The sequence below is a fragment of the Peromyscus maniculatus genome, chromosome 4 (assembly GCF_049852395.1).
Source record: "Peromyscus maniculatus bairdii isolate BWxNUB_F1_BW_parent chromosome 4, HU_Pman_BW_mat_3.1, whole genome shotgun sequence".
Taxonomy (NCBI): Eukaryota; Metazoa; Chordata; class Mammalia; order Rodentia; family Cricetidae; genus Peromyscus; species Peromyscus maniculatus.
The window spans coordinates 99,598,038-99,616,517 of record NC_134855.1 but is presented as its reverse complement, the minus strand read 5'-3'; the positions used below and the strand labels follow the sequence as shown (position 1 = coordinate 99,616,517).

Below are 18,480 nucleotides of genomic sequence, written 5' to 3'. Positions count from 1 at the left end.
GAGTTTTTGTACAAGCCAAGCAGGCCCTTGACCAGCTGAACTATTTCCTCAGCCCCACATGCAGCCTTTTAGTGAACTAACCTTCTCCGTACTGGGCTCAACAAATGAGAAAAAAAAAAAAACAGCAAAGTATTTTTTGTTCACCTTTATTGGAACCCCATCTTTCCAGTTTCCCATGAACTTCTGCCCATGATCTTGTTTTCGAGGCATATACTAGATTCTTTTTATTTTTTTATTTATTTTTGTTTTCCACCCTCTGTTCTGTATCAGAGAGGAGAGGACAGTTTGCATATGTATCTTATGCACAAACATGGGTGAATCTTGAACTGGGGAGCTTCCAGGCAGATGTGACTTTCTTAGACTAAGCAGAGATGCTACTTAAAACGCTGGCACAGCAGCCACCATCTCACCCTTCTCGATTGCATCTATGGTCCCACTTTGAAGACAGCATTCAGTTCTTTGCAGCTTTTCTGGATTCATGGGGCTTTTCTTTTTATTCTAACAGCTGCTTGTTTGCATAACCTGTTAAAGACACGTCCCCATCATCACACTAATGGGTTTCCTCTAGTTCCTTCTTGGACATTTTCCCTTCCTTGTTTAGATTTTTATAACAAATAGCTACTTTTGCCTTCTACAAAAGTGCTTCCTGCTTGAAAATTTCCATTCTTTCCCAGTTATACAACAAGGCTGGACTTAATAGACTATCCTTTTTAACATAGTAGTGATTATACTTGTCTACAAGACCTTCCTGAAGTTCCTAGTTTCTTTATGGATCTCCCTTGGAGTTGTAGATATAGTAGACTGCCTGTTAATTCCATTTTTCAGTTCATCGTTTATAGAATGTCTACATCTGTATTCTAGGCCCCAAGTTACTTCCCAGGTTATAAAGTAGACCGCATTTGAATCTTTGGTTTCGTTTTGTAACTATGTCAGGATTACATTGAAAAGAGGAACCTCTTCCCATGCCTATTAAATGCAGCAAGGGAGCAGTCCACGTTACTAAGGTGATGGGGGTGGGGGTTATTGGAATCTAAAGACACTGGTGAAGCATGCTGTAAAGGTCAAGAGCCAGCTAGGTGCCACATGCCTCTAATCCAAACACTGGAGAACTTGAAGGGGGGTACATTTGGAGGACATCTGAGCTACATAGTGAAACTTGTCTTAAAAACGCAAAGGTTGGGGATGTAGCTCAATATTAGAGCTACCCCAAGCCCTTAACTAGCAAATGCAAGGTTCTGGATTTGATCCCCAAGTCCAGGCAAGTAAGTAGACAAGTAAGTTGATTAAATTAAAATCAAAATAGGTCAATTTTTTTCTAGTCTGGTATAGGGGTTTTAATATTGTGTTTTGAAGATATCAGAAGAGCATACAGGTAATAGGAAATTATTAATAATTCATTATTTTAAACGGATATATTTCTCATAGCACTAACGTTCTGCATTGACATTGTTTCAGAGCTGGATCTTGTCACCCGCTAGGCCAGTGTTCTACCACTGAATTACATCTCTATTCTAGCTTGATTCCTTTATGACATTTCCTTCCATTGAAATCTTTGAGGGTGGAGCTAGTGAGATGGTTCAGTGGGTAAAGGTGCTTGCCACGCTAGTCTGGCGACACGAGCTTAACCACTGCAAACCACATAAAAGTGGAAGGAGAGAACTGATTCAACAAAGTTGTTCTCTGACCTCCACACTTGTGCGTGGCCCCTGGGTGTTCATATTCCCCGCACGCGCACATGCTAATATTACTAATCATAAAATCTTTGAGGGTGAATATGTCTCTGAGTGAAGTTCTGGGAAGGAACTTTAAGTCTGCAGATGTGGAGAACACAAAGGAGAGAAAGCATTTCCCCCGTTTCTTTGTGTGCTGTACAGCTCCTGACCTATTGTGTTTTGCTGAGGAAGTCTGAAGATGCAGTAAATCTTTCTGAAAGTGCAAGGAAGGGTCCATCACTTCCTGTTCCTAGCCCAGCGATGGAGCACACCTCAGGCTCCTTTTGTCTTCTGATAATAAAAGGAGGGCTAGAGCGCAGGGATTTCTAGGCGCTAAATCCGGGCGCTTACAAGCTTCTGTGGTCGCAGCGGTGGAAGTAGCTATTGTAAGACAGATGTTCACCAAATTAAGGGTGCGCGAGAACAGGGGCCCATGGAGCAGACTTAGGGTAGCGCACAGGTGGGGGCAGCCGCCTGGTCTGGAGTCGTGGGCGCCTGTTTTCTGCAGGTGCTGCCTCCTCGCCTTGGTTTCCAAGAGGGCAGGAACCTCGCGTTGCAGGGTGCAGGACTTGACTCCTGAAACAGTTCAAATGTTATTCCAGGTAGCAGACACCGATCTTGTCAAGTGTCCACACATGGCCCAGCCGAGGCAAACAGCATTCATACCAACCACCGCCCGCGAAGGGAGCGAGCGAGGGCTTGGGACGCTAGAGGGCTGGTCCGACTGGGTTCGGTACTGCTGTTTTGCGATGATTGCTTCCTCAGCCCGCTCATCATCCCTATTCCCTATCGTGATTGGCTCTTCCTCCTGCCAATCGGTTCCGCCGCGCTGACCTCCATTGGCCCCCTAACTAGGCCCCGCCCCATGAGCTGGGCACGGGCACTGGGGCGCCCGGGAGAGAACCCAGCTTGCTTGGGGCTTGGGGGGGAGGCGGTGGTGGCTCTGGAGAAGGAAGAAGAGTGGGGCGGGAGGAGGCAGCGGCGGCGATCCGGCCAGGGTGATGGTACAGGTGCCAGGGCCCGGCGCGGAGCTGCCGCGCTGAAGGGCGACGGGTCCGGAGTCCGCAGCGCCGCCGCGTCGCTCCCGGGGACGGGCGAGCGGGCGGGAAGATGCTGAGCAGGTTGATGAGCGGCAGCAGCAGGAGTCTGGAGCGCGAGTACAGCTGCACCGTGCGGCTGCTGGACGACAGCGAGTACACCTGCACCATCCAGGTCAGCGCCGCGCCGCCCGCCCGCCCGCTCGCGGGGTCCCGCTCCCTAGACTCGGCCAAGTTGGCGGGGGGCCGCCGCCCGGGGTCGCCCCAGCTCTAGCCCCGGCGCAGCGCTTTGTCCGCCCCGCAGCCGCACCGCCCGACGCGCGGCATCCCTGCCCGAGCTCAGCCGGGGGCTGGTACCACGCGCCGCGCGCCCCTGCGGGGTGAGTCGCGTCCCGCACCCGCAACTCCTCTGCTCTGCGCCCTCCCGGGCGGAGGACCCCGGGTCTTGGCTCCTCCAGCCGGCGGATAGGTAGCACCTTTGGGCGGGCGTCCGGAGCTAGGCGGGCAGGGCAGGAGACGCCTGCCTGGGTCGCCCCGTCGGGACGCGGGCTGAGGTTCCCCCCGGCCCCGCCAGGCCCGCCAGCCAGCCTTTATCTCCCTGGTTGGAAGGATAAAGGTTTATGTCATAATTTCTCTCGAGCGTTTGTGAGTCAGACGGAACGCGCAGCCCATGCAGAGTGGCCTATTGAAGGCGACCAGCCCTCTGTGCTTTGAGGGGTTAGCTCCCTTCCTCGTCTTTTGATCCCCAAATCTCAACGTGTTGGTTATTTCTGGGGGTGGGGGGCGTGAGGCAAAGATTTAGCAACAAGTCCCAGAGATTTGGAGATTGGCAGTGGCTGGAAAGAATCGGAGACTTATAGAAAAGCCAACAATGCAATAATGCCGCACAGCATTTCTTTCAGATCCTGGCGTTTTGAAAGGATTTTTTTTTTTTTTTACAACCCCTGGCTTGTGTCCCTTCACTACTGCTGTGTGGCGCGTCAGGAGTCATATAGTGTTTTCCCCAGGAATGCAGTCTCTCCTTTATAAAGTCAGAGATTGAAAGCACCGATAATGCTCTCGTGTTTAATTCTTCTACCAGAGGACCGACCCTGCGCTCCCTGCCAGAAACTGCTCTTTGTGGAGAAGCAAATTGAGTTAGACCCGGGAGGGTCTCACCTGATCCCTTTCCTTTCCCGCAAGAATCTGGAGGAGGCTTCTAGGCTCAGATGTGACAAAAACTGCCTGCCTAGACCTTACCCGCAGGATGCCCCCATCCATCCATCCATCCATCCATCCATCCATCCATCCATCCATCCATCCATCCATCCATCCATCCATCCATCCATCTTGCCGACAATGCTCAATAGCATAAAATAGAGACGTGTGAGAAAGACGCTCCAGTGTCTGCTTAATGCTGACTGTGCTTAGTTCAGCCTGCCCCCTTCCAAGGACTCCCCCTCCCCAAGCCCTGAGCTTAAGTGCTGACTGCTGCCAAAGATCCAGGAGAGCAGAGACAGAGCACAGACTATCTTTTGAAGGCTACTTAATACAGATTAAACGCCCATAAAGATGCTAGCCATTAAGTGAAAGGGTTTTTGTAATTGGCTATGACGGAGAGATGGTATGTATTATTTCCCTACTCGATGGCGTGCTACTTTTTGTTTCTATGGTGTCATTGTTTCTATGTACAGTTTTCTCCCTGTTTTGTTTTAATGGAGGAGGAGAAAACATGGAATTGACACCTTCGCAGTTTGAGTACACTGTCAAGAGCTTTTAAAGTCTTTTCGTTTAAAAATTTAACAAATGTGTACAATAGCCTGCCGAGGGCAGTGTGAGGTTTAGACTTCATAAACCTTAAGAATACTTCTGTGGTATGTAGTGACATAAAATTTCTCCAGGAGATCATTAACTCTTGCCAACGTGTAGAGATCTAAGGAAACATCACTCCTTGAAAAATGTTTATAATCTTCTGGTTTCAGGTATCAGGAAAGGCAACTTTTGATTCTCCCTTGTCCTCAGAGCCGGTGAGGTTGATTAATATTGTAATTGTGGATGGTTCTTATTGTCACTGAGAAAACATATTTTAAAGTTAAATTGGACTTATTGGAGTAATGTTTACTGTGTTCTACTGTTCGTGTTCATTTTTTGTTGCTCTTATTTTTATAATTTAACGTTATAAAAATTAGTCATGGCCCCTGTACACAGGCTAGATGTGTTAATCATTGTACGTGGTGATTCTGGTGCCAACTCTAAAACAGAGGAATTGTAGCATATTTGCCATTTTTTACACCACTATTTAGATAGTATTTTGCCTTTATTTTTATCCATATGAGAAAAGGTTTGAAAAAAAGACAATTATCCACAGGACTCTAATATTTTTCTATATGCAGCTTTTTAAACAAAGCATTTAACTTTTCTTAGCAACTTTCCCATTTTATATTTCTACTGTGTGTGTGTATGTGTGCGTGTGTCTGTAATGTGTGTATGTGTGTGTCCACATGTGCTTACTTGTTAAGTACTCGGTGCAGTTTTAACATGGGAAAGAGGGATGGGCTTCTTATTTAGCTAAGCATTATTTTCAATACTTTAAGAATAGCAATACTGTATATTTTAAATCTTTTGTCGATGGTTTGGACTCCTTTCTTCTTGAGGTGTTATACTTTCATTTAGATATGGTGTCTATTTTAGAAATATTTTTATGGCTTTTAAAATAGCCAGAGACCATGTAGGGCAATACAGAATTAGAAATATACCAGTGGGTTGGTGTCATGAAAACCATGTTTGGTAAATTCCAGTTGTACAGCAATTCTGTCAAGGTATTGCTTTAGCGGCATTTCATAATGCAGTTCTAGTGAGCTGGCCTTCAGGATGTGATTATTAAGGTAACCAGAATGTCTTCTATCTTTTCGAAGAAGGTTCTCCCAGGCACAGGCCTACTCTTTCATCCTTTCTGATATGGAAATGCATCTGTAGACCAGGAGAAATGAAAGTATACATAGGAGGATTGTAGGATAATTGCTCCCCTGTGAAGAACATTGTTAATAGCCAGTTTTGAAGGTCATTGCCTCAGACATTCAGATCTGATCCACATTTTTGACTCTTCTGTTTTTAATTTTTGCAAATCTGTATTTATTTTCCCCTTTTACTACCTGACTTTTTATTTGGGAGGAAATAGAAAAAAATGAAATATTAAAATACTAGCTAGTATCGCTGAAGTCAACCTGAATGGAATAATTTAAATGTCTAGACATGCTTTGTCCTAAGGAACACACTTTTAATAGTTTATGTATTATTTAGGACATAGTGCAGACGTTTGAGAGCAATAGCTATTGGACAAATCAGTATTTTCAAAAGAGGCATTATAATATTTGGGGGGTGATAACTGAAAGATGAAACCACCTTAGAAATGAGTTAGATTTTATTTGGGACACATGAAAACCACAGATGAAGCAGCCAGGTTAAGCAGATTTTTCAGTTATAAACAAGCTGTGTGTGCAGAGGCAGTTCTGTAGGGGGGCCAATGCTTGGATTTGATTGTGGCTCAACTACCTAGTCATTTTGAGACCTAGAGTGAGGGAGGGAGGGAGGGGGGAGCACATGAGTGGGGTTCTGGGCTTGCCAGGGATCTCTGCGTTCATTGTACCTCATTTCCCTCACAATGGCATTATGGACTGATTATATATCCATTGTACTAAATGAGGAAAATGGGATGGTGGATTGGTGGGTGGGCCCTGTGCTGAATGGCTGATTACATGCTAAGCATTCTGTTAGACACTTGGTTTGTGCCTTACAGGAAAGAGATGGGTAGTATTGTTTTGATTTTATAGATGAAAAGGCAGGTCCCAGAGGTCAAAGGAATTTATTTATTGTTAGTAAGTGGCCTTACTGTATTTAAACCAATGTCTTTCTAATTCTTAATCTTATTCACTATTTTGACTCCCTAAATTGATTTCTATTTTCCTACCTTAATTTTCTCATATATACAATGGAAATATTAATGCTTATTTCATAGCAAAAAGAAAATTAATTGGAAATATTACAAATAAACAAGGAACATTAAAACACAAAACAGAATTGAGAATTTTTTTTTTTTTTTTTTTTTTTTTGAGACAGGGTTTCTCTGTGTTGTTTTGGTGCCTGTCCTGGTGGCTCTGTAGACCAGGCTGGCCTTGAACTCACAGAAATCCATCTGGCTCTGCCTTCTGAGTGTTGGGATTAGAGGCGTGGGCCACCACTGCCTGGTGCATTGAGAAATTCTTACTTGAAAAAAAAAGAAAAATAAGTCAGGTTAAATCATAACTTGCCTTCAAATGATTTCTAGTTAGTCTCAATGAAGTTGTGAAATTCCATCCTGGGATAGTATAACTCATTAGACCTTTTCTTTAAAATTTAAGAACTTGGGCTGATGAGATAGCTCATCAGCTTGCTGCCAAGGCTGATGACCTGAGTTTGATCCCAGGAGTCCCCACGGCAGAGGGACAGAACCAACTCCTACAAGCTGTTCTTTGACGCCCCAGCCCATAAATAAAAACCCCACGAGTTCCCATTTCTCTCCCTCTGTCTTACCTATGCCTTTGGCTTTAGGAGGATGCTTATTCTTGGACTATGGGTTGCCTTTTCCAAGAATTTCTGCTTCATATTTTATAAGTGGAGCCCTTGGTTTCATTAATGCAGAAGTTGGTAGAAAATTAGGATAATTTTATTCACAGAGAAAAACACAAAGATGTTGTATTTTCATGAATATTGATTTTTAAAAAAAATTACTTAACAGGTAATTATGCTGTCTCAGGATCTGTTACAATAGCAAGTCAGTTAGTCTTTAGTTCTTGAAATTAAGATAAGTATAAAATTAGCCTCCCAGGGATGTGGGGATGCGGGGTGGCTTGGGAAAGAAGGCTGGGAGTGGGTGGGAGGAGGGAGGAGGGATCTGTGGATAGTATGTGGAGTGAGTAGAAATTTTCTTAATAAAGACAAATGAAAGAAAAAAAAATTAGCCTCCCAGAATCCTAAAAACACTTGTATTGCTTCTTAACTTCAGTATTAAATATTGTATAAAACTAATTAGATATTGTATAAAATATATCTTCTTGGCACAGAAGATAAATTCTGGATCCTTGACTGTCTCCTCATTCTTTCTGTTTATGGGGTAGCAGCAGCGCTCCGGGAATCCAGAAACATGCACCACAACAGATTTTACTTATGGGTATTTGTATGAATTTGCATTCTGTTAAACGCTTGGCATGAATGTGCTAGATGAGGCAATTCAGCAAACCATGTAATAAAAGAACATGAAATTTTGAGTTAACTTTGTAGCCCAGAGACTCATTTATCATAGCTGTCCTATCAGCTGCAGCACCCGTTATAAACAGACTTTTGTTTGTTTGTTTGAGATAGAGTCTCTCTGTCATGTAGCTCTGGCTGTCCTGGAACTCACCATACCGACCAGGCTGATAGCGAATTCCCAGAGATCCACCTGCCTCTGCCTCCCAAGTGCTGGGATTATGGGAGTGCAGCCACCACACAGGCAAACAGACATTTTTGTTATGGATTTGCAGTGGTTTATGCACAGGTTTGCATATGTGATGTAGTATCAGAAGCAAGGAATTAATTTTTGGAAGAACTTTAATGATAATATAATTTATTGCTGTACTAAATTGATCAAAAAGCGTTTTTTTTTTTGAGAATTATATGTTGGAACTTATAAAGGATGAAATTAAGAGCAAGCTGTAAGGTTGTGAGCCTAAAAATTATAGCACCTAGCTTGAGGCCTCTACCGTTCTAGATTAAAAACAAAACAAAAACAAAAACAAAAAACAAAAAACAAAAACAAAAACAACAACAAAAAACCCCCAAACCATTTGTTTTGATTTGTGCTGTATGATTGCAGTGGTGATACCCCCAAATTTCATGTACCTGAAAACAATAAACATCTCCTAACTCTATAACTCCTTTTAACCCATCTCTCCCAGACCAGTTTTCTAAGGTCAGGTGTGTAAATGTGGTACGTATGGGGCCTTTGGCATCTCCGATAACGCAGCACTTGTCCCTTGTTGAGTGCATGGTACCCAGTCAGTAAGCACCGTCGGGTTTTTCTCGTGTCCTTCAGGGCTTCTTCCCCATTCCTGCAGGCATAGAGAGCCATAGCAAATGAGCACTGTCTCAGTGATGTGCTTCATGGAACCTTCGTGGCCTGCCGGCATTAGCGCTTTGAATGCAGCATCCCTCACAGCTGCATAAAACTCTTTGGCTCCTATCGCCAAAATCATTACTCCACAGAATAGGATGTGGACCTCCAAGTAAACCATGCTGCCCGGCTGTCCTAGTGAGGGCTATGTCAAGGTGAAGTCATCTTCGACAGACAACCTAGTCTATAACACGCTGTCTGAACTAGCAGACCCTGGTTCGTGGAGCAGCTCCCTGTGGGTCACTCTTCATTAGGTGTGCCTTGCCAGGGCTCATACAACACAGGTGAATTTGGCGAGGATTGACGATACCCTGCAACTCTCTCATCTGTGTGGTGCTCAGAGTGGTAGTGATGATCATCTGGTGGCCTGATAGTCATTGTCCCTCTTGCCTTCTGGCTTTGATCCTTCAAACTCAGGTCATCTTTGTGTGTTTTTTTGTTTGTTTAGTTTGATTTTTATGCAGCTGAGCAATTTGAGGAGCACTAAGCCATTTTCATTCCCATGTTGCTGGTGAGTGTTCCCCCTAAGGTCAAAATACCCAGTCATATGTCCATTCTAGCACTGAAACAGGTCTTCTATTCATTTAAGACTCTGGTGTAGTGACCAATACCTTAAATACTACCTTAAATATAGGGAAGGTCAAAGATGGACCATGGAGAACAGAATGGAAGAGTACTTACTTCTCCCATGCACCCGCCCCCCCCACCACCGTGTGTGTGTGTGTGTGTGTGTGTGTGTGTGTGTGCTTAGATTGAACTTAGATTCCTTAATTGTTCTCCACTTTATTTTTTGACAGAGGGTCATTCTCTTATCCTGGAGTTCACCAGTTTAGCTGGATTGATCGGACAGTGAGCTCTGGGAACCCCGTCTCTGCCTCCCCAGACAGGTGCTGCCATGCCCAGCTTTTTATGGGGGTGCTCGGGATGCAAACTCGGGTCCTCATGCGTGCACAGCAAGCCCTTTGCTGACTTAGCCACCTCACCAAGTCCCTTGAACTCCAGTTTTTCTGAGACTGATCCCTAGAGGTAAATCATGGCCTCTTCCAAGGCTGCTGTGTGATTGGCCCTCACTGATGCGAGTATTCTGACCGGTGTAGACCAGTGTGCTTGTCTTTCACCAGCTGAAATGATTTTTCTTTATTTCTACAGATGGTGTTTATGATCTTCCCAACTTACTTATGTTTTAGGTTTGAAAGACAGGAACTTGGTGAAAATCTCTAGGCTTTTGCCTGTGGATACAAGACAAAAAAAAGCAAACAAAAACAATCAAAAAACCCCCACAAACGTGAATCAAGTTTTCTAAGGAGACCCTTCCGTGCCATGCTCATACGGGCAAAATAATTGGGCCACATGCTTGGCACCCATTGAGTTTTTGTACAATAGTGCCATTCACTCGTCTACAGAAAACAGCCCATTGACAGTGATGGTGGCTGTCACCCCCCTACCCCCGCCTTCTGACTACTTGCATGACCGTGACCTCATCTACTGATTTGTATGGAGAAGTGCTCTGGACCACTCCAGAAGTGCTTTAAGACTCACTCTGAGTGCCAGTGATCATTTCAAAGCCCCAGAAAACTATTGCCTACTAAGGGAACCCATTCAAGAGCAGAACAGATTTAGCTGTCTCATGCATCATTCAGAGCATCTTCCTATTTTATAACTCATAGCTCCCACTCCTTTTGTAGAAACTGTGAGCCCTGTCAAAAGCATGGAGGATGGAGTAACGTAAGGAATGGATAAAGCCAGTGGGTTTCAAAGTATGATCGCTGGACCACAAAATTACCATGTACTCAACGGGGTACTCACTAGAAAGGTAAATTCTTGGCTCCACCTCAGCCCTGGTGAATCAGAAACTGGAGATCAAGCTCCAAAACCTTACGTATGTGTGTGTGTATGTGTGTATGTATGCACGCTCATATGTGTTAGGGGTGTGCATACATGTGTGTGCTCATGCATGTGGAGGCCAGGGGAACAACCTCTGATGTTCTTCAGGACCACCTACCATTTCTGAGGCACAGTCTGTCACTGGCTTAGAGGTCACAGAGTAGGCCAAGCCAGGGATCTCCCTGTCTCTTCTTTCTCACCGCCGAGATGACAAGTGTGTGCCACATGCCAGGCATTTCTTTTGTCAGAGGGGTTCTCTGGATCAAGCTCTGGTCTTTGTGCTTGAAAGGCAGGCACTTGGCCAACTGAGCAACTGAGCCATCTTTCTACCGTGGAAGCCCTTTAGAACAAGATTTCCAGGTGGTTCTCATGCGGCCTAGGTTTGAGAGGCCCTGCCTGACTATGGAGGCCTCATGGGCAAGATTAACAAGTCTTGTTTATTGGATATGATTTCTAATTTTTATTCTTGGATGATCTTACTCTCTCACTTTGTTTGCACATATGCAGACCTATCTTCAGGTTGGCGAGATTCTGGAGATTTTGTTCATCATACCACTTTGATGTTACATTTATCAGTTTTGTGTTCTTCATCTCCTCTCTTAAAAATGATTTGATCATTGCATACTTATTTACTCTATATGGGTGTTTTACCTGTATGTATGCAGTGCCTGTGGAGGCCAGAAGAGGGCATCAGATTCCCTGGAACTGGAATTATAGACAGTTATCAGCCATGTGGGTGCTAGGACTCGAACCCAGGTCCTTGGAAGAGCAGCCAGAGCTCTTAGCCACTGAGCCCATCTCTCCAGCCCTTGCTCATTGCATATTTATGTATTGTTTTTCAAACACATATTCTCCATAACTTAGGGAGCACAGGGAGAAAGACATAGTAAATTTAATTTAATTTGTCATTTAATTTAACAAATTACAATTCATAAGCTATAATCATCATGGATTGGGGGCTCAGGCAGCTGATATACTTTGACAGTGCAAATGGGGGAGGGGGTTGGGAGAGGCGGAGGGACTGCAAGTTAGTAAATAGTTCGCAGCGGAGGTGAAATTTGATCTAGGTTGTGAAAGATTGCCAAAGCAGAAAATGAGACTTGGGAATGGATGGAGGGCATTCCAGGCTGAGTTAAGAAGCTACTTCAGATAGAAAAGCTGAAGATGTCAAGTGTTTAGCTTTTCTTTTACTGTGTTTGTCTCACGTACTCTGGTATGGTTGAGTCAAACAACAGAAATAATACTTGCTGAGAGAGAATTACTGTCAGCAAAATTTCAATCATATTTGACAGGCTGAGAGGAATCAGTCCAAACTAAAAATAAATGCATAAAGCTTGTGGTAAATGATGTCTAATTCTAAGACTGTATAACACAAATTAAGATTCCTCACAAAATGATGGTCGTGCATTTCAATCTTAATCCTGTAGCTGTAGCAACTACTTATGAATTTTATTTCCAAGAATCCTCTTCTCTTGGGCATCAGTGTAATGATCAAATTCCAACTTTTAGCTGATGTTTAAAAAACTCCTGATGGACTCAGCTCTGCGTTGGCTGTGCAGTAGCAGTTAAGAAATGTGACGCATGAAGCCCTAAAAAGCCACATTTGAGCATCTCTGTCCCTAAACCTGTGCCCACCAAAAATAGCTTCTGTAGATCACCAGGACATACTTCCCTGGATTCCCCAGGGAACCCCTCCCTGCCAGCTCTGAAGTTGCCAGCCCAACCCAGGGTGCACTTTTAGCGCTGACTACAGTGCCAGGCCACAGCTTTGGAGATGGGAACCTCCAAGAAAGGAGCGCCTGGCATTTGGGCAATCAGCGTTCGGCAGATTGCCAATGCTAATAGGTTATTTTGCTCTGGAAAAAGAAGGGATCTTCTAAAGTCCGATGCATGGGGGATAGCTGACACTCTTCTGTTGGAAAGATTAAGGGAGTTTGCTGAGAAGTGGTATTATGGGAGCCAAAAATTTAGCGAAGGCACTTAGGCCCAAGACTTGAAAAAACTGATAGTGGTATATCAAAACAGCATGCCCCAGTGCACATGCAAATGTCTGGCTACTTCTATTGAACTTGAACCCACACAGTCTGGCACGTCATAGTCAGAGAATTGTCTGTTGTCACTAGGCTAGTATAGAGCCCTTTTCCCCTTGCACCCGATCTAACTTACACGTTTCTAATCTGGGCTCCTACCTCATCTTGGGATCACCTAAATGGAGGCGCTGCCTTCAGCATTCCCTGAGGGTTTCCAGTGCTCTAGGCAGGTGCCATTAAAACTCATGTTTTGTTACACGTGAGCTAGGCAGATAAGAACATTGATCAGAGTACTAGAGAGCAGAATTAATCAATTCACTGAAGGATGCCGTGTATTTCCAGGGATAATTTAGCAGGTGGAAGCACCCACCCAGCCTGCTTTCTTTCAGACTTTTGTCTCTAGAGATATCCAAACCCCAAAGTTAATGTGGATTGGAGTTCTGAAGGTCAGAAGGACTCATGGGCCAGCAAAGATGCCTAGGGTATTTTATGTAACAGTGAACCTGGCATTTCACAGTACACAGTCTATGCAACAGGCTAGACCGACCACCAGCTTTTTGGGACCCTACTGAGAAGTTATTCTATGAAAGGCGCTTGGCTGCTGAGAGATAACTTCAAATTACGCTCAGCCTCAGATTCCAGTATATGCGGACTATGTTGGGGAAAAGAAAGTAGTTTGTGTGATGTAACTGAAGAACTCTGGCAGTGCCAGATTTTATAAGCAGTGGAGATACCCTGAAAGCTAACACTCTTCTTTGCTTACCTTTTTATATGTACAAGTGTTTTATCTGGATCTACGGATGTGCACTGCCTGTGTGTCTGGTACCTGTGGAGGCCTGAAGAGAGCATTGGATCCCGTAGAACCGGAGTTACAGTTGTGAGCCACCATGTGGGTGCTGGGAACCGAACCCACATCCTCTGCAAGATACCAAGTGCTCTTAACTGCTGAACCATCTCTCCAGCCCCTGCCTAACTTTTTAATACATATGGGGTGATTTAAACAAGCTTGTTTAAAATGAATAGCCATATAACAGAAATCACATCTAGGAACTGTTTTCTAATAATTGCTATGGTAAAGAAGACATTACTCATATTCTAATTTTAATATTGGCTACATTTGACAGTCTGATTATTTTTTAAGAGACAGATATAATGATATACTGTCTTGCTGCAAATTAGATCTCCCAGCATGTCATTATAAAATATTATGGACTATTTTTATTAATAATATATCTTATATTAGATACCTTTACTTGGTGGTTGAAGGAGCGTGTCAAGAGAAGTAGGAAAACTATTTTCTCTTCCTCAAATTCCATCCCTCCCCGCTGGTGTTGAGGTCTAGCCAAGGGTTTTGTGCAAGCTGGGTCAGCAATTCCCCTCTGCACTGTGCTTGCAGATCCCGCAGTCGTCTATTTTCTAACTCTTTCCTGATGTGATGGTTTTTCTGCTCATCCCTTATCACTCTCTTTGCTTTATGCTAATTTGTACTTTCGGCCACTCGTTTACTGTGACCTCTCTCATTTATTTGGTGCTGGGGATCAAGCCGAAGGCCTTGTTTATGCTAGCCTCATGCACAGAGGACTATGCAACGACCTCGCTGCCATCTCTAAATTCAGACGCAGGTTCGCCTTTGCTGGTGTCAAGGCTCTACGTGTGTGCTTGTGCCTTCTTTTGCCGGAGGTGGGAGGAATTGAAAAACAGTAAGCCTGGCGAGATGGCTCAGTGGGGAAAGGTGTTTGTCTCCAAAGCTGGTGGCCTCAGTTTTATCTCTGGAGCTAACAAGATAGGAAAGAGCTAACTAACTCCCCAAAGATGTCTTTTAACGTCCACACATGTGCCATGGTGCCCCTCAAATCCCCAATGTAGGTTAATATACAAAAAGGCAGAGCATGATATATGGTGATATGTGCCCTTAAAGTTCATTATTAAACATAAAAGTCTTGCATATTTTAGTTAACTGGAACTTGAGACAGTAAGAATAGAAATCTGCCTCGAATAAAGTGACACACCGAGGTTCCAATCTATAAACTTTTGAAAACTTTTGGCTTTGGCTGGATTAGGTGTTAAATGGAGAATTTTCTATTAACTTTTTTTTCTTCTTTTCCAACATGACCCCGTGTCTCTTGTTGAATTTGAACTCAGGTCTGCGTGAGTTCACAGCTGTTCTCATGGCTTTCTGATAAAATAAGCAGGGAGTTCAATAGTTATTGGTGAAAACTTGAGATCTGTGTTAAATGTGTGACTCTTAAGTGATTTTGAGACCCTGGGCAGGCAACCCGACCTCCAAGATGCAATGTGATTCCTCCTTTGCAGAAAAGAAGGCTCAGATGGAAGGTCCCGCTGGTCTCTTTTAGCGCCAGGCCATTCTGTAGTTCGCAAGAGATTTGTTCATAGCCCAGTGGGTGTTCCTCTGTCTTTCCCTGGATGAAGGATGTTGTGTAGAGCTGCCATTATTCTTAGAGTGAGATGTCAAAGGGAGAGCCTGGAGCCTCTCCTATCTGTGATCTGATCTTAGTTCTGCAGAACACAAAGTAACAATTTAATCTCCTGTCTAATACAAGTTACATTTTGGGGGATTGACTCATGTTAGTTAAAAATCCTAAGAGCTCTTTTAAAAATTAATGCAGAATCTGAATTGGTTATATTTGGATTAATGACTACTGGTTTCTGCTACCGGAGGCCATGATTTTAGCATCAAAGGTGTTGGACAAATACATTAGAAAGTTGTTTGGAATTCATATGGTTTTGAGGGATAGTCTTGCAGGTTGTATGACGTTCTCAGAAGCAGTCCCTTTGCACAGCAGTGGTTTAGTAACTATGTATCCAGGAGACTGCAGGCCTTTCTCCCTGAACAGCATATCAGTGAACACTGAGAAGTCTGTAGCTCGTTCCTTTCCACTTTATCATAAAAACTCTTATTCTAACATCTATCAGGTATGACTTAAATGTGTTTGTGCTTTTTTCCAAACAGGTTAATTTTTCTGTTTCTTTTCCTTTTTTAAAAAAGGTCTAGACAGGCTGGTGAGATGACTCTGGATAAAAAGCCCTGCCTCAAAAGTACGAGGGCCTGAGTTCGAGCCCCGTAAAGGTGGAACCAGTGTAAAGGTGGAAGCAGAGAAAGTTGCCATCTGGTTTCCATACACATGCCATGGCATATACATTACTACACACCCACGCACTCACGTGGGCATGGACACACACACACACACACACACACACACACACACACACATACACGGAGGAAGGGAGGGAGGGAGGGGAAGAGAGAGAGAGAGAGAGAGAGAGAGAGAGAGAGAGAGAGAGAGAGAGAGAGAGAGAGAGAAAGAGAGAGAGAGAGAATAAGTAAAAGAAAAATATTACTAAGGCCTACACAGGGGATGTGATCTGTTTAGTTTAACTAGGTAACTAGGTTTGGGAGTTTCTTAGGACTTATTTGTCAATACAGTTCCCCCCTTAAATTAATGAACTTAGCTAGATTACTTAAATTTTTATGTTGACTTTTATTAGTTTATCTTTTACAAGGAGATTGTTTTCTTTTTTAACTAATTATTATTATTTTTTTTAATTTTGTGTGCATTGGTGTTTTGCCTGCATTTATGTCTGTCTGAGGGTGTCGGATCCTCTGGAACAGGAGTTACAGACAATTGTGAGCTGCCATATGGGTGCTGAGAATAGAACCCAGGTCCTCTGGAAGAGCAGTCAGTGCGCTTCACCGTGGAGCCATCTCTCCAGACCAGGAGATTGTTTTCTGACTTTGACTTTAAATCTCAAAGGAGAGGCTTCTGACCTGGCCCTCACAGTTATGTCATTAACGGTGTCGTAGGTAATGTTTGCCTCTTCCCGCCTTTCGTTCTCTGACCGGTTCGCACTCCAGTTCAGGGTATCCTGGAATTCACCAGGTAGCCCACGTTGGCCTTGAACTCATGGCGATTCTCCTGTCTTACCCTTAGTACTGGAATCGCAGACCTAAGCATCCCATCACCGGCAGCATTCCGATCTCCCCACTGCTGTGACTTCTTGGTTTGGTTTTCAGTACTGGGGATTGAAGCTAGGGTACTCTGCAGGTCAGGCAAGTGCTCTACCACTGAGCTGCCGACTTGCTCCTCATGATGGCACGCAGAGGAGACGTTCTCGTTTGCTCCAGAACCTGGTGAGGAGGGATTCAGGACTGCTCTAAAGATAGTTGTTCTTCTGCTTTCAAGCTTCCCAATACTGTTTGGTGGTTGTTGTTTTCACTTCGATAGTGTAAATAAAATGTCACATTTTTGCTCGGTGGCAGGAGAATACTTGAGTCCAGTCTACCCTGGGCAACACAGTATAACCTTGTCTGGGAAAAAAAAAGTCAGTTTTTTGGGGGGTTGGTGGGGGAAGATATACATTTACTTAGAATAAAGTTTGTACCCTTTCCAGATTTATACTTGTCAGAATTCTGACAATGAACACATGTAGCAATTGTGTGGTTTCCTGGGCTCCCGTGAGGTCTGTCTTTTCCTCCTTCTCCAGTGTCTGGCAACTGTGATTCTGATTTATCTCCTTAGACTTTTGCCTTTTCTATAGTGTCATAATTGTGGTTATGAAGTATGAGTCTGGTTTCTTGCATTTGGCATAGTGCATTTTTTTAAAAATCAGTTTGTATTCCATAAAGTTATTGTTTAAGGCCTCCCAAGTGCTGGGATTAAAGGTGTGCACCACCACCGCCCAGCGCATACTAGTTTTGAGGTTTATTCACATAGTCATTTTTTTCTTTGAGGTAGGCTCTTGTTATATAGCCCAGGCTGGCCTCAAACTTGTAATCTTTCTACTTCAGCCTCTGGAGTGCTAGGATGATGGCCGTATCTCACAGTGCTTGGCTTAGCGCTTTATTATTTTTTTGTTGTCTAATAATTTTTCATTGTATGAATGTACCACATCTTATTTAGCCAGTTATCAGTTGTTAGACTTTTGGGATGTTTCTACATGTTTTGACTATTATGGATAATACTACCTAAATGTTCAGAATATTTTTTATTTTCCTTGGGGTCCATGCCTAGGAGTAGTATTGTTGGATCATTTGCTAACTGTTTAGCTTTATTTTTCTTAAAAAAAAAATTGTGTTTCATTGATCAATTGATAATTGTGTGTGTGTGTGTGTGTGTGTGTGTGTGTGTGTGCTGTGCCTACATGTGCACATGTATGGAGGTAAGAAGACAAGTGACCGGAGTCTGTTCTCTCCTTCCATCTCTGGGTTCTGAGATTAATTAAACGCAGGCTATCAAGTTTGCTTGCAATAGCCTTTACCCCATGAGTTACCTCAGCAGTCCCCCTCTTTTTTCTTGAGATAATATTGCCATTGAGTCCTGGCTGATGTCACGGTCAGTATGCAGTGCAGGGCAGTCTTGAATTCACGGATTAGTGAATTCTGCTTTAGTTTCCTGAGTGCTGGGATTGCAGGCATGTGCTACCATGCCTGGCATGTGTTTAGTATTTTGAGGAACAGTGAAGTGGTTTTCACAGTATGTGCCTGAGGGTTCCAGTCTCTTCTGTTGAGTCTTCACTCTTGTTTGTACTTTTGACTAAAGCATTCTAATGTATGACGTGCTATCTCATTGTGGTTTTCATTTGCATTTCCTTGACAATTAAATGTTCAGAATATTTTTTAATCCCTTTATATT

The 18,480-nt window shown here is 43.7% G+C and overlaps 1 protein-coding gene across 4 annotated transcripts in view; it reads left to right on the top strand.

Annotated features, from left to right (window-relative positions):
- The first annotated feature begins 209 nt into the window (after window positions 1-209).
- Frmd5 (FERM domain containing 5) overlaps window positions 210-18,480 on the top strand; it is a 278,030-nt gene continuing 259,759 nt past the window's right edge. For 3 of the 4 annotated variants that reach the window (XM_076568612.1, XM_042276094.2, XM_042276093.2), the window contains exon 1: window positions 210-2,924. In XM_076568612.1, the coding sequence (XP_076424727.1) occupies window positions 2,823-2,924 (102 nt within the window). In that variant the 5' untranslated portion in view covers window positions 210-2,822. Of the gene's footprint in view, window positions 2,925-4,251; window positions 4,353-18,480 lie in introns of those variants that run through there. The other variant, XM_076568611.1, reaches the window with a different exon arrangement.